The 17,424-nt window shown below is 40.0% G+C and overlaps 1 protein-coding gene across 3 annotated transcripts in view; it reads left to right on the forward strand.

The window, feature by feature from the left end:
- RANBP17 (RAN binding protein 17) overlaps nucleotides 1–17,424 on the forward strand; it is a 268,639-nt gene that overhangs the window by 222,721 nt on the left and 28,494 nt on the right. For all 3 annotated transcript variants that reach the window (XM_084636664.1, XM_084636665.1, XM_084636666.1), the window contains one exon: nucleotides 3,670–3,836. In XM_084636664.1, the coding sequence (XP_084492790.1) occupies nucleotides 3,670–3,836 (167 nt within the window). The remainder of the gene's footprint in view (nucleotides 1–3,669; nucleotides 3,837–17,424) is intronic.

Raw genomic sequence — 17,424 nt, forward strand, 5'->3', positions numbered from 1 at the left:
TTCACACTTGATAATATACTGTGAAATTATATTTATTCCTTTGGAGGCCCCTGGCTGTAAATCAGCTGTAATGGAAGTCCTCATCTAGGCTTTTATTGCAAGGATAAACACTCCAACAGTTCTCTTCTAAAGTGTTTACCTGGCTTTTTCACAGCTGACTCAGTGGATTGGAACCTTTTAACGTAGCCTGCCTGGCATGTTGTCACTAATCTCTATGTGAAGCTTTTCTAATTCTCCTATGATTAATAGTGCAATTATGCCATTCTTTGAGAAAAAGAAAAATATAACATTTTCTATGCCTTGCTTTCTCATTTAGATGTTAAGTTGCTTAAATCTGTTTACTTTCCTAGTTTACCCACAAAGGTAGATAATGCTGGCATTGTAGTGTACGGAATTGATGGACAGAGAAATGCCACTTAACACAAGTCTGTCCCATTTACCTTTACCTTAGAAACAAAAAAATCTCTTAAATTATGACATGCTCAAGAATGTTAGCAAGCCATTTAAAAATAATGCTCTTTACATCTATTGGCACCATTCACTAAATGTTAATGATAAAGCCAAAAGGCCTCTTCAAGTTGTTTTTGCAATAATGTCAGCCACCTTAAGGCTGATATAAATATATAACTGGTTTGAGTGCTTGGGCGATCATCTTGGCTTTTCCTCTTTATCCAGGCCTGCCTCCCAGTTTTCCCACGTGATCCTTTCTCTCCCTATTCCATCTTTTCCTTCTACCTCCAGCCCAGAAATTGTAGCTTTTTCTTAAACTTATTTGCTCCAGATATATGATTATCTGTCTTGTGTGAGATTCAATAAGAACTTCAGCACAAGGCTCTGCACACCCAGAAAAATCAGTTTGGTGGGCTTGCGTGACCTTTATGTCTGTGATGCCCTTGCAATCAGAAGGAAAAATGAGCACTGAAAAGCATATTTGATATATCGTTATGGGACAATATAAGTAGCCCTTAACACTTGTATCAGATCCTTATGAGCTGGTGATAGGATAGACCTGTCCACTGTCCTTCTAAGATCACTTACTGTAGAATGTAAAATATCTACTTGCACAGTATCAACATGTTTAGAGCCACTGCGATTTTATAGATGGATGTTCATGATTTACTTTGTTGTATTCAATTTAAAACCAAATGGAGTTAAATCACTGGGGTAGAAGTACAACAAAGCCATCCGATGGAATTTGTATTTTTAAATACATTGCCGTTATTGATGTTGCTTCAGTTCAGCCATCAGTTGTATCTCTTGTTTATATGCAGGACTGTTTTTAGTAGAGAAAACAGTAAGGGCCTGTTCCTGCAGTCTTTACTCAGGCAGATCTTCCCAGCAGCCTGCACTAGTTGAGTTCAATGGCAAAACATCAACTGATTTTAGTGGAGTGGGCTCGCTTCTGCAAGATATGAAGCGCTCCCGTGAGGTGTTGGAACACCCACAGCTTCAGTGGAAACCATTGAAAACGAGGGAGCGCAGCACCTCTCAGGAGTGCTTAATACCTTTCAGGATCATGTCACAGGTTACGTCTACGCTACAAGCTAGGGTGTGATTTCCCGCTCAGCTGCACGTGCTCATGCTAGCTCGATGATGTAATTGCGGTAGCATGGGTCGTGGAAGTGGCAGCACAGACTAGCTGTGCTGAATACAAACTTGCATGAAATGGGTGGGTACATACCTGGGCTGCCACAGCTGTGCCGCTGCGGATACGTGCGCTAGCCCAATGAGAGGTAACGCAAGTATGAGTCCGCGAGCTGGGAATCACACCCCTAGCTCGGAGCGGAGACATAGCCTTGTGAGGTCAGTTGTGACTGTGTTGTCCATTAAATATTTCCAAAGACCTCAGAAGAATGTAACTTTGAAAACTATGTAATGCTGGTATTTAGATAAAGGAAAGTTAAAAACAACATGATACACAGAGTTTAAAGAGTTAAATTGACACAGATCAAAGTATTCCAGTGACAAGAAGGATATATTTAAATGAACACTGCAAGGTTGGCAAGCCTCCAAATTAGCATAGTTCAAAGAACTCAAGATACATTTAATTGGATCCTTCTAATCCCCTTCCCTTCCAAATGAACGTTTAACAGTTTAATTCCTTCTCCGGCTCCCACGCACCCCTACTCCGATAGCCCATCTAAGTAAGCACTATGAGCTGTAAGTGACCTAGTCTTGTTCCCACTCAAATCAGCAGGAGCAGGATGGAGCCCTAAATACTGGTGAGCTCGTTTGAACGTGATGTTTGCACCTGCAGAGAACATCAGTTGCGACTGAAACCTGCATCCAGCAAATGAGGAAGTTAAAAAATTCTGTGTGCACAGAGAACTTTGGTGCTAGGATCATGAGGAACCAACAGTTGGTTAAACTGGGACTCTAATTAGAACCCAGTATTAGAATTGGTAGGGAAACTACAGCTGAGACTAGCGATTGAGGGTTTAAACTGCAGCCAGTGTGCTTTGGGCCAGGAAAAATGTCAGCTGATAGACTAAGAAAAGATATGGGTGAGCGCTGCTATTTTGTACCAGTACAGCTAGAAGGAAGAAAAGGAGCCTGCACAGAGAAAAAAGGGCCAGCACGCTGTTCTTGCCACACTGATGCATGTAAACAAACAGAATCCACTTCCACAGCAGCAGCACAGCAGGCGACACCTAGCAGCAAAATAACTTACATAAATCAGACAGACATAGTTACTTTCAAATAGGTTTAAGCTTTTAATCTCTCAATGTGTTACCTTAGTTATAGATATAATCAGTAAAGATATGAGGTAGCTGTTGCTCCTGCTTCCAACATATCCTGCTTTGCTGTCATGCCTTTACAGTCCAGGAAAAACAATGGAACATTAGTCAGTAACCGTAATTTCTATGATGTTGTTATCTTCTTTACTTTTTTTAAAAATGGTAATTGAACCATCACACCTTAAAATAGGTAATCAATTGATACTTTACTGTAATACTTCTCCTTCCTTACCCCATTCCCCTCCCTGCTGTTTGTGATCCTCACTCATTGTTTGGCATCTAATGTGCAGGTTGTAAGCTCTGAGGGGCAGGGTAGCGCCACTTAGGTGTGTCCTGTAAAATATCTGGCACACGTTTGTATACTAGAAAATGATACATAATATTGGGGGGGAGGGATGCTACTAGTACATTTGTGAATACAAACCTTCATTTATACACTTCTGAGATGCTCAGCAACAGTCAAGAGGTTAAAAAAGTTACTTTAAATGTTCACGGTGTCTCTTTAAATTGAATTTTTAAACTCTGTAAAAAGGCTATAAACAAACAATCGTAGTTTCCAAAAATCTGAAATCTGCTGAATATATAATTTCATATAAGTAAAAGTAATGTCTTGATTCTGCAATTTACAATGTGCGGGTAAATCACGGCTCACACAGAACCACAATGAAGTTTGTAGGACGCTGCGTGGACCCAGCAGTCCACTGTCCATTGTGAATTGCAGGATTGGGGCCATAATCTGCTTAATACCAAGAAATTTTAAAAGGAAAAGAACAAGTAGTAAAATTAAGTATCATTTAACCTGATATCTAAAATAAGCTTCCAGGCTTACCTTGTGTGTATTATTTTCTTCACTCCTGCAAGTTATTCATAATAATTGTTTTGTTTTATTACAGAAGCGATTACAAAACTATTTCTTTCATTGCTTATGCAGATACAATTGTCTCCTCCAGCTGTTGTGCTAGTTTAGACTACGTTGTTACCTCCCTCTTCAAGCACATAGCAAAAGAAGGCAAGAAACCAGTAAGATGTAGAGAAATATCACAGGATGGACAAAGATTACTGCACTTCATGCAACAGAACCCTGAAGTCCTACAGCAGGTAAACTTAAGCTCTGCTCAACTTTCCTCTGAGATATTATTAAATTTGTGAACAAAGTTTATCCCTATTTATTTTCATCATTTTGAAGTAATTTAGATTATGATAACTCCAATTATTTACTAACAGGATTGGTCTCTTTAAATTGATATATATTTGCACCCCAATTAATTTCAGAGTTGTTTTCATGCTAGTATTCTTGAAGTATTGTGAAGATATTTTTTCTCACGCTGATGACATGGCTATTGTACTCACATTTTAGGATAACTTTTTACAAGGTTTCACTTTAGTTCATAGGCTGAGGAAATGCAATATTCATCATTATACTCATTTTATAAATTATCCCCCACAGTTACTTTTTTTTAAAAGGGAGGGGGGTATCTCTAAAATATTTGAGGTAGAGCAAGAACATTGTGGTATTTTAAATCAGCACATTTTTCTAGTTGGATGTGATTGCTATTGTGCTACAATATTTCATTTGTGCGGTAGGTGACATTTTATTTGGGGGGGTTTGTGTCAAAGGCAAATATAAGAGCAATCAAATATCACGCTTCAGGGAAGAAACTGACTACTGCAGTAGTCAGGAAGGACTTTTTCTCCCAGCAGTGTACATTATAATCCAGATACATTAAGGTTAGGTGGTGGTTAGACAGGTGCAGGGTATCGGACTAATTAGTTTATCTTAAAATTGCATATGGTTTTTTTTAGTACCTAGAACCAGTGGTGAGCTGGAGCCGGTTCGCACCAGTTCGCTAAAACCAGTTGTTAAATTTAGAAACCCTTTTAGAACCGGTTGTTCCGCGAGGGACAACTGGTTCTAAAAGGGCTTCTAAATTTAACCGGCCAAAAGTGGTGCCTTAGGTGCTGACTCCATGGGTGCTCCAGCCCTGGAGCACCCAAGGGGAAAATTTGGTGGGTGCAAAGCACCCACCAGCAGCTCCCCGCCTCACCCCCGGCCCCAGCTCACCTCCGTTCCACCTCCGCCTTCTCCCCTGAATGCGCCACCCTGCTCTGCTGCTCTGCCTCCCCAGGCTTCCCGCGAATCAGCTGTTCGCTCAGGAAGCCAGAGCGGGCTGAGAAGCAGGCAGCAGCTTCGCACTCAGGCCCAGGGAGGCGGAGGTGAGCTGGGGGGGAAAGGGGGGCGCGAGGAGGGCCGCCCGCGCCGTAGCAACTATCCTGGGGGCGGGGGGGCGGCGCGCAGGGGAACCGCTCCCCGCCCCAGCTCACCTCCGCCTCCCTTGGCCTGAGCGGGAAGCCGCCGCCTGCTTCTCAGCCCTCCCAGGCTTCCCACCGACCAGCTGATTCGCAGGAAGCCGGGGGAGGGGGCGGAGAAGCAGAGCGGGGCGGCGTATTCAGGGGAGGAAGAGGAGCAGAGGTGAGGTGAGCTGGGGCCGGGCACAGGGCGGGCAGCAAATTTTCCCTGTGGGTGCTCCAGCCCCGGAGCACCCAGGGAGTCGGCGCCTAAGGCGCCACTTTTGATGTGATCAGTGGGGGAGCGGCCGTTCCCCCTGTTACTCCCCTAGCTACGCTCCCCCGTCCCTAGGAGCCAGAGGGACCTGCCGGATGCTTCCTGGGAACTGCCCCGGGTAAACACCTCCAGGACTCCCCATCTCGCCCCCCCGGCAGATGCCTCTGGCTCTTAGGGGTGGCGTGGGCGCCCACTATGGTGGCCCACGAGACCCTCCTGCCTGGTTCAGAGGGCAGTCAGGGGACAGGGGAAGGGGGTGGATGGGGCAGGGGTCCTGGGGGGGGTGTCAAGGAATGCGGGGGGGTTGGATGGGGCAGGAGTCCCGGGGCGGCGGGGGTGGGCAACGTCCCCCTTGTGGGGTGAAGAGGGAACCCGTTGTTAAGATTTTGGCAGCTCATCACTGCCTAGAACTACTACACTGCAAGGATCCATGGGGTCCCAAAACACCCAATACAGTTTCACTGACAGTTTCACAAGAACAGAATTGTTGGGGCTTTTAAAGAAAACAAAGGATGTCCACAAAACACCATGTTGCAATGACCTTTGTGTTCATGCTTAGGTAGCAAATGTGTTGGTTGCCATTTAAAAAAAAAATCGGCATGTGATAACTGGGGTAACTGTGTGATAATTGTTATTTACTATTCTAATTTAGAGGATGAACATGGCAAATGCTGACTTTTTAAGCATGCCCACTATACCTGGCAAGTAGCATATTGAGAGTATATTTGAGACATTTATTACTGGCACTGTTGAGATATGACATGATGCCATTATCATGTCTCACAGTACCCTTACCCTGTGCAAGTTCTATGGAATCCAGCAATGGATTCCATATTTGCATATGTCAGAGTGGGCAGTACTGTAATATGAGCACAGTGATGGGAGTGTAAAGGACAGAACGGGCAGCCTTGACTCTGAATTTCCACACATTTGTTGCTTTTGTTACAACCTTAATGTAATATTTTGTGTGTTGTTAATAATACTCGGTAATCTTCAATTTATAGCATAAGACTAAGCAGTGATCAATCTTTATTAACTTCATAATCTGTGGAATACATTATATTTTATTTTGAATGCAGGCTTTCAGATACTCTTTTAAATATTAATGACTGGTCTCCAGTAGTCAGCATAAATATGATTTGCATTAGCACTAGTCATATCATATTGAGTGCCTCTGATGTCAACTGTTCAGTGTACTAATATCTGACATCATCTCCCGAGGTCACTGACAACTTTGACCTTTATTCTCATGCATGGTTTCTGTAGTCTCAGAAGCTCTTTTTGAATTGATTTGAAATTTTGACTCTTCCCTTTATGAGGCAGTAAAATTGATAATTATTCAGATGGGAACTGAGCACTGAGTGAAAAATCAATTCCACCCGCTCTCTGCAGCGTATAAAATTACTTCTGAGTCTGCTGGACTGAACGGATGGCCAAGGTAAAAGCAGCAGGCAGGAATAGTAGAGAGGATTAGCTGGCTGGAGCTAATAGCCTAAAGGGATGGCTTTTGAGATGAGGGAGTGGGCCGGTTGGGGGTTATTATTAGCAGTGATGGGACTCATTGATCATATGTTTACATCAGGTTTCCATTGGGTTATAAATCAGCCCTGAATAGAAACGGAACTCAAGGCTTTGCATCTTACCAGAGGGACAAGATATTAGATTATTCTCATTTTCACACTCAGATGAAAAGTGAGCCATTGATTATTCATCGGCTGGCCATTAAACACTGGTTTTATAGATGATTTGACTATCATGGAGGCTAATGAACAAGGTTGCTGCTTCATAACTAGAGGTCTCAGTTTTCAAGACATCTGTGTCGGTTAAGTAATGCATAACCCTATTAAAAGGAATGGGTTACAAATTGCTTAACAGTGCTGAAAAACTAGACCCTAATGACTAATTGTGCTTTGAGTTTAGAGAGGTTTGTCAGCTCTTTAAACTAAACTGATGCAATGATACTGTAATTATTTACTAGTTAGAACATTTTTTTCAGCTTAAATCTCTGGAATCATAATTAGACATTTAAAAGTTTCTAGTGGATCATGAAGAGTATCTTCTCTAAAGTTGTTTAACGAGCTATGAAACTAGAATATCTTGATCAAATGATTTTCTTTTTGTATCAGACAAATTGAAATTGAAATGTACCTCAGTTTTCTCATCCATAAAATGGGATTGATAATATTTCTCTACAAATCACTTTACGGTCCTCTGAGGAAAGATGCAATACAAGTTCAAAAGGTTATTATTGATGATGATATAACAGGCTTTATGATGAAAATAATAGAGGTGACATGGCAGTGAGGCACATAGTCATACTATCTCTATGCACATAAAACCTCTTATTTTGTGTCCTAATATTTTCCTCTAATTAATAAAGAGGAATATGAAAGCAAGATACAGCCTAATCTCATTTTATAAAAGTTAACTTCATCATTGTGTGACTTCTGTCATTGACAACCTATTAGAAGAGTTTGTGACAGGTGTTGTCAGTGACAGTACATACATTGCCTTGCACTTAGCATAGAACAGAAAATATGCCTCTGTTAAATAAAATTCCACAAGTGGCTTAGTCACAGTAAAAGCTTGAAAAAAGGAGTACATATGAGATTGAATGTTTAGTCAAGTATAGCAGTGGGCACCAATCTGCTGGAGCCTCAAGGGTAAAAAAAAATAAAATAAAAATTGTGCAGATTATTTAGGATTAACAGTCAGCAATATTAAAGTATTTCCATTAACTGCAATCTGTTGATGGGTATTCATTTAGTTATGCCTTAGAGTGGAAAATCCCCATGGGGTAGGCAGTTGAGTTAGTGTGCTTGGAGGGAGAGCAGTGGGATTTTAAGAGTTGTGTCTGTTTAGTGTGGCTGGTCCTGTCTGCTAGATTAATAGAATAAAATAAAATTGTGTAGAATGAACATCCTTATTGGAGTTGCCGGTAGCAGCATAATTGCAAGAGCTGCGGAAACAACACCTTCCACATACCCAGAATGAGCCCATTCTAAGAGGCAGTATTACTGATGTGATTTTAATTTTACATTCTTAGCTAATGTCACTCTAAAGAGTTCGTCTTATGTAATGTTAACACAGCGTCTTTGAAACAAATAGCTTCATGTTTTTATGTGCTGTGCAGCTCTTTGGTTCAAGCCAAGGCTAAAAAAGCCAACATGTCTTTCTATTTTTTTAAACCAATTGCATTTAACTGCAGATTTTGAATAGCTGACATGAGCTATAGGGATCATGCTTCAGCAGAGACATAAATGGAAACCACATTCATTCTTTTCTGCAGTCAGTCAGTCAATGAAAATTACTTTTCTATAGTGCTTTTCATGCCATGTATCCCAAAGTGAATTACAACAAAAAGGAAATCAGCTGCCTTTTTGTTGTTGTTTCTTGTGCTTAGATTGAAGTGGTATTGTTAAGCATTTTGACATACTGTATGGTACATTTTTCATACTTAAAATTCTGATTCCATTTCATTGTAGTAAGCAGCAGGAGAAGCAACAGCATACTTAATAGATGCTGTGAATTTACATGAGGATTTAAAGTAGATTTGTCTCACTTGGGAACACTCTAAAATATGTCATTAATAAAATGTGTTAATGTTTCTGTCTGACGTTTTTCATAATTAGCAAAAAAAAGACCACACATATTTGTGTTTAGGCAAACGGCATCTGTTTCGGATTCTTCTGTGCCTAGCTGTGCAGTCAGACTGCTGAAATTGTACCATCACAATCCAAAGTAATTTTTGGGGTAACGGAGTGATGTCATGAACCCAAGTTGACCACTTTACTACTGGTTCACTATAGAAGAGAAAGCTGGCCAGGAAAGGGAAAAACTTACTGAAAAGCGAGTGTGAAGAAATTGAAAAAGCCAGGGGAGTCACTGGCAAAGCAAATGACTGGTTGCTTGTGACAATTGCCTCTGTATGAAAGTCCCTGTGTAATGAACATCTTCCCATACTTAAAAAGAGAAAGATGTCTTTTATTTTATGGCTCCACCTTATTTTGTTGCATACAATTAGCCAGGACATTTTGTTGGGGAAGTCTCATTGTTCATGTATCCAGTTTAGAAGCACAGAAGGGATATCTTGAGTGTAGATTTCTGATTCCAAACTGGACATGAAATATTTCACAACAAATCTTCTCTTATAAAATTCTCAGTGAGTGGTTGTGTACCATGAACTGATGGGATTCAGTCATTGACTATAATTCACTAAATGTATGTGTTGCCATAATCACGGAGGCACCAATCCTTTTTCTTTAGCCTTTAGAGCGGTAGAAAAAAGTATGGCCTTGTGATTAAAGGGACACCGCTTCTCTTTCTGTTTGCTTTGTTCTGTCACATAGCAACATTATTTATAAATAAGTGGATGGGAGCCTAAAAGCACAAATATGAGATAGGGACTCAAGGACAGGTATAGTGCCAGAAACAACTACTTAACATTCATGTTTTAAGGTGTTGGTGTCTCTTGAAGGCATGGGAATGGGAAATAGCTCTGGGTTCTGCTCCCGGCTCTGCCACAGACTTCCTGTGAGTCCTCAGGCAACTTATTTTGCCATCTTCAAATAGAGTAATAGATCCTACCTCAAAAGGGTGTTGCAAGGCTGTATTAATTAAGGGTAATGAATGGGAGGTGCTATCAAAGTATTACTGTACTTATCACTTGAGCGGAAATGTTGCATAATAGAAAGGTCATTAAATAAATGGTCCAGTAAAGCTTCTAAATTCATGTGTGCTGTTAGTTCAGAATGACTTTTTCATGTACGATAAGCTAAATTAACCTAATATATTTGCTTAATGTCTTAGCTTATCAAAGAAAGAGCTGTTCTTTGGTTTTTAAACTAGAAATATTTGTATTTTAAATTATGCCCATTCTGTAAAATTGTTATGAAGGTAGCATGCTAGTCCCATCTGAAAATGTTCAGGCATCATCTGCATTTGACCTTGCAATTGTCTACTTTTATAGCCATTTTCCCCCAAGGGTCTTAAAGACATTTGCAAACACTAATGAATTAATTCTCACAACCCTGTAAGGTAAGTAAAGAATATATCAGAGTCACTTTCCCCACAGCAGAAGTATGACCATCTCTAAAGTAGGATGTGGTAATTGTTCAACAGAGCTGGATTTCAGGCACGTTTTAATGCTCATCTGTTTTCTTTGAAGGGTGCTTTGAGGTATTTGGGGCAGTTGATGGGGGAGGGCTAGTGTTGTATGATGAGTAGATTATGTGGGTCATGTTGTTTAATTTTATATGTTTTAATGTTGCACAGGTGCTCAGAGCTTTGATTAGGTAACAAAAAAAAATTAAATAACGTAAACAGTTCACAGCTACATGGAGCAACAGTTTAGGACAGGAAAGTAAAGAATGCAATATCCAGTTGTAACTAAAGGCAGATCTGGATATTATTAAAATAAAAAGTGCCTTCCAAATTGCCATTTTCCTTTTTTTAATACATTTAATTATGTGGTATATTTGTTTTTCCCATAGACTTCAATAAAATATATGGCCAGTGTGGAGCCGCTCACACTAAACAAAATAAAAACGTTGAGGAGATTTATAATACATACGCTTTGGACCATGCAGAAAAATTCATGGGGAAACTCCAGCGTATGCATATGTAATTAAAAGGAAATAGAATGATACTCAGAGGGTTCAGTTCTGAAAAGTGCTGAGCACTTTCACACCCTAATCCAGTAAAGTATTTAAGCACATGCTTAATTTTAAGTGCCTGAATAGTCCCATTGTAGTCAGTGAAACTGTTCCTGTGTTTAAAGTTACGCATATGCTTAAATGCTTTGCTGGAACAAGGCTGGCAGAATTGAGCCCTAAATGCCTTGATACAACAATAAGAGATTTTCACGAGGGCATCTGTTTTCAGCCTCTTAGCACAGTTTAAAACTGTGATCCAATAGTATCATAACTTGCTTTATTAATTGAAAGGGATGGAAATATACCAGATGTAGCCCAAGCCAGCAGAGACTTGGGTGGCTAAGCAACAGAAAAGACACCATATTGAGCGAGCCAAAATTCAGTCTCAAAGTCATTTATTTTAACCAGTGACAATACATTTAGACTCTAGTGTTTCAGCTTTGATTGATGGTTTAATATCATATATAATTTTTTTAATGAAGGGAAACCATTTAAATATGTTAACATGTACACTAGTAGTCTCCCATGTACATAACTGCATTTAATCATTACTCCAATTGTTTTTGTGCTTGTGTAATTTGTATCAGTAAGATAACTATGTCAGAGCCATCTCATCTTCATGAAAAATATGGTTTTGTTTGCTTTATACCTAGCTCTAACTGCGTATATGTAGATGCATCAGTAACTTCAATATAAAATATAATGCTAACCACCCAGTTATCACTACACTGGAGTGCTGTTAATTATGAAATTAGAAGAATACACAGGAGCCTAGTCCTCTTTCTGGTACTGTTTTGTTTAGTGCTATGCCTTGATTCAATATTAGATATGAATTAAAGCATTTGATTTTTAAGAATTTTAACACTAAACTACATAATTAAGTTTTATTATCTATGTACCCGAAGAATGCATGCTCTTATTAAAGGTGCTAAATCAAAACGAGAATCTCTTCCTAATCATTCAGACTGAGACAAAGTTAACACAGGCAGATCTTGGGGTGGATGGAAGTTTAGTTCCATGAAGTAACAAGTATTGTACAGAATGCATGTATGGAAACAAAAAGCCATAATTTGGCTTGCAGGATAAACTGCTAGAGGTGTCAGTGTAGGATGTGTACCCTAAGGCTAGGCAGCTGGTGTATGTATGCTTTTGTTTATCAGTTACTGGTTTATGTAGCCTTTAGGCCAGCACATGAGACAATCACTCCTGCAGGGTCAGCTGCTGGTCAGAAGCAAAGTAAGAAAAGACTTTGCCTTAAAACACGTCAGCCATAATTTTAGTGCAGCTGGCACCTGCTACTGGTGCACAGCAGGAGGGTTAAAGGTCAAAGAGGCAGTTGTTCTAAACTCAGTGATGGCTTAAAGGGACTTGTAGATTAATCTGCTTTATTAACTTCTGTATATTAGATAACTATTGCAATGAATGACAGTCCGTCTTTCTGAATAAGTCCCATCACCTCTTTCACTTGTAAATTGGCTTTTGAGTGGTGAATATTAAATACAATGCATTTCAGGGTAATTAAATGAAATCATTAGGATGATGTTTTACCATCATATCTATAAGTTTATTGTGTATTTATCATGTATTACTTACCATTCATTGCTTTTGGGTGGAAAAATAAGCCAACATTTTTCCATTACAGAATCAAAAAACTGGCTGTATTTCTCAATAAGCTTATCTTTGTATGCTATATAAATATTTTCAAAAATAGCAAATACATACACAGAAAAGTGTAACAAATATGTATTCTTTGTTTTTGCAATGCAGTGTAATACTTGAACACTTTAAAAATGTTTAACTTTTGCCATACTTCATTCATTTGTTACATAACGCAAAGACCTCAGAAAAGCATGTCAGTGCTAGTTTGAAAAAAAATTATCTTTGCCATTTAGCAGGTTTGAACCAATGTTGTGAATAGTGCCACCCATTTTGTCAGGGCACTGTGGTTTTCCAAAATCCAATTAGCAATGGTATTTGCTGTCTGGAAATAATACAGTATTGTACCAAAATGGATAAGGAATAGTGACTCTCCCTTTTGTGTTTTTTACCACTTAACTGATGATCTGCCACTGACAGATAATTTTGCCAAGGGAATGATGGTGTAGGTTGTCTATGAACAAAAATTAACTTACTCCAACAAATCAAGTTGAAATTTCTGGCTAAGCACTTGCATAGAAGGTTGCTTAGTTGCTATTGGACACCACTGGATTGTCCTGCCCAATGCAAGGTGCATAGTGAATAGGACTGGGCTCTTGTAGAGATGCTGTAGTCAATGCAGCAAGGACTGTTACAGAGCTACAATACCCACCTGCAGAAGTGAAGAAACAGATTGACAGAGCCAGAAGAGTTCCCAGAACTCACCTACTACAGGACAGGCCTAACAAAGAAAATAACAGAACGCCACTAGCCATCACCTTCAGCCCCCAACTAAAACCTCTCCAACACATTATTAAGGATCTACAACCTATCCCCCTGAAGGATGACCCAACACTCTCACAAATCTTGGGAGACAGGCCAGTCCTTGCCTACAGACAGCCCCCCAACCTGAAGTGAATACTCACTAGCAACCACATAACACACAACAGAACCACTAACCCAGGAACCTATCCTTGCAACAAAGCCCCTTGCCAACTGTGCCCACATATCTATTCAGGGGACACCATCACAGGGCCTAATAACATCAGCCACACTATCAGAGGTTCGTTCACCTGCACATATACCGATGTGATATATGCCATCATGTGCCAGCAATGCCCCTCTGCCATGTACATTGGTCAAACTGGACAGTCTCTACGTAAAAGAATAAATGGACACAAATCAGATGTCAAGAATTATAACATTCATAAACCAGTTGGAGAACGCTTCGATCTCTCTGGTCATGCAATTACAGACATGAAAGTTGTGATATTACAACAGAAAAACTTCAAAACCAGACTCCAGCGAGAGACTGTTGAATTGGAATTCATTTGCAAATTGGATATTCAATTAGGCTTGAATAGAGACTGGGAGTGGCTAAGTCATTATGCAAGGTAACCTATTTCCCCTTGTTTTTTCCTACCCCCCCATTCCTCAGACGTTCTTGTTAAACCCTGGATTTGTGCTGGAAATGGCCCACCTTGATTATCATACACATTGTAAGGAGAGTCATCACTTTAGATAAGCTATTACCAGCAGGAGAGTGGGGTGGGGGGAGAGAAAACCTTTTGTAGTGGTAAACACCCATTTTTTCATGGTTTGTATGTATAAGAACATCTTCTGTATTTTCCACAGTATGCATCTGATTAAGTGAGCTGTAGCTCACGAAAGCTTATGCTCAAATAAATTGGTTAGTCTCTAAGGTGCCACAAGTACTCCTTTTCTTTTTGCGAATACAGACTAACACGGCTGTTACTCTGAAACTTCTCTGTTCAGTACATAATCTGGACTATGGAAAAAATTTTGCACCCGGTAAAAAAAGGTTGTAGTGTAGTAGAAAACTTTCTGCACCAGGCACACAGTTTTCAAAAGTTCATGTAAACTGAATAAGTCCAGTATTGTGTGGAACCATGATCCATTCACTGCACAGTTCACTGCACTGAGAAAGAGACTTAAGGAGCTCTGCCTCCAAATCAAACCTTCACAACTGCATATTGGTTGAGGCCCCTCTCCTTCATATACAGGACACAGCTAAACAGGAGAAACACAGGTCTCCTGTGCAAGAAAACAAGTAAAAGGCACCTTGATATTGGATATCTTCTCCTTTCAAAGGGGAAAATAAGTCCATTATGTGAATATTAATACTTTTAGTGGCAAATAAGCACATAGGGGCTGCCATACTGGGTCAGACATGGGACTGTTCAGCTTGGAAAAGAGATGACCAAGCAGAGGAGTAAAGGAGGGTATATTAGAAGTCTATAAAATCATGACGTGTGGAGAAGGTGAATAAGGAAGTGTTATTTACCCCTTTGCATAACACAAGAACCAGGGGTCACCAAATGAAATTAATAGGCAGCAAGTTCAAAGCAAATGGAAGGAAGTGCTTCCATACCCTTGGACATCGTTGTTGCCCTTCTCAACTCTTGCAGTTCCACCCTGTGCTTTTTTGAGATAGGGCAATCAGAACTGGACACAGCATTCAAGGTGTGGATACTCTATGAATTTACGTAGTGTCATTATGATATTTTCTATCTTATTTTCTATCCCTTTCCTAATAGTTTCTTAACATACTATTACCCTTATTGTCTGCTGCTGTGCACTGAGTGGACGTTTTCAGAGAACTATCCACGGCGACTCCAAGTTCTCTTTCCTGAGTGGTAATAGCTAATTTAGAACCCATCATTATATATGGATAGTTGGTATTATTTTTTCCAGTGGACATTACTGTGTACTTATCAGTGTTGAATTTCATTTGCCATTTTGTTACCCTGTCACCCAGTTTTGTGAGATCCCTTTCACAAATGTCTTAGCCAAGCTTATAACAGACAAATATTAATATATTTAATATTATATAATATATATATAATATATTAATATATTTGGCCCGTAATGACCAAGGTAGATTTGGTTTCCAGTGACAAAAGACATGGACCCAGAGAATCCCACTAGGATTATAGTTTGGACATTGGCAATTTGGGTGACCATGATCATGAAATGACAGATTTCATTTATTCTAAGGAAAAGAAGGAATGAGAGGAGCAGAATAAGGATAATGGACTTCAAAAAAAGAAGACTTTAACGAGCTGAGAGAAGTGGTACATAAGGTCCCATGGGAAGAAAATCTAAGAGGAAAAGGAGTTCCGGAGAGCTGGCAGTTCCTCCGGGAGCCAATATTAAAGGCACAACTGCAAACTATTCCGATGCAATGGAAAGACAGGAAGAATAGTAAGAGGCCAATATGGCTCCATCAGGAGCTCTTTAATGACTTGCTGAAAAGAATCTGGGGGTTATAGTGGACCATAAACTGAATATGAGTCAGCAATATGATGCAGCTGCAAAAAGGCTACCATGATTATGGGATGTATTAACAGAAGTGTTGTATGTAAGACACAGGAGGTAATTGTCTCACTCTGCTGGGCATTGGTGAGGCCCCAGCTGGAGTACTATGTCCAGTTCTGGGAAAGATGTGGACAAATTGGAAAAAATCCAGAGGAGAACAACAAACATGATGAAAGGTTTAGACCTTTTAGACCTTAGACCTATGAGGAAAAGTTAAAAAAAACTAGACACGTTTTGTCTTGAGAAAAGAAGTCTGAGGCGGGGGGACCTGATAAGTTTTCCAATATGTTACAGCCTTTTATAAAGAGGAAGGTGATCAGTTGTTCTCCTTGTCCATTGAAGGTAGGACAAAAAGTAATGGGCTTAATCTGCAGCAAGGAAGATTTTGGTTAGACATTAGGAAAAACTTTCTAACTATAAGGGTGGTTAAGCTCTGGAACAGGCTTCAAAGGGAGGTCATGGAGTCCCCATCATTGGACACATTTAAAAACAAATTGGACAAACACCTGTCAGGGATGGCCTCAGTTTACTTGGTCCTGCCACAGCATGGGGGGCTGGACTTGATGACTTCTCAACGTCCCTTCCAGCCCTGCATTTCCATGACTCTATGAGCTGTGGTCCACTAAAACTAATGTATTTTTCTTTACCTAACCCCATCACCCCTCTCCTTCTTGCTGCATAGCTTCTAAGAGATTAGACTAAGTAAATACATTTAAATTAGATTAAATTTTCAATAGGGGGCTCTCAGGTCCTTCTAACAGCTCACGAAAAGCTCACTAGGAAAATGCATAATTTTGAAGGGAAGAAATGCCTACAGGCGAGACACACTGTAGTTCACTGGATAATTTCATAAGAGAGTATTTCCTATGAAGAAAGTCTAAATTTGGCTTGGATACACTACAGCTGAGTGGTTCAGCTCTTCCCCCCGCCACCTCCTTTTGGTTTGGTGATGCCTCGGTATCAATTTGTTAATAAATCATGTTACTTTCTTCTTTAGTACTTTTATTATGATCTCGTTTTAGAGAGATGTTTGATTGTGTTTCACTTTAACAAATACACTTTTTTAAAAAGTGACATGCTTAAACCATTAACTTTGGTTTTTATTAGATAGCTTCATTTAAGAAAAATCTCTCTTAAGGCCTGATATATTATTTTTCCATCAATTACTTCCTAGAAAAAAGGATTTTTAGATTCTGCCTTTAAAAATTAGGGGCTCAATTTTCCCTTGGGTCTGAACTCCTCAAGGTGCAGGCAGAGTCAGTTACAGCTCTCTGATTCTGCAGTGGCTTGGCCCTGTTGTGTGTTAAAGCAGCCTGAGAACTGCTCTAACTTACACCACTGGAATGTGATCTCTAGGGGATCTTTACTCCAGTGAAGTATTAGTCCAGCTTAGCACTCTTTCACCATGCTCCTCTCCTCCCTGACACAAATGCCCTGTGCTGGTAGGCAGCACATCCTGTACAGGAGTCAGCTCTGTCCTAAAGGGATTCTCTGC

The sequence above is a fragment of the Lepidochelys olivacea genome (genome assembly GCF_965140295.1).
Source record: "Lepidochelys olivacea isolate rLepOli2 genome assembly, chromosome: 8".
Taxonomy (NCBI): Eukaryota; Metazoa; Chordata; order Testudines; family Cheloniidae; genus Lepidochelys; species Lepidochelys olivacea.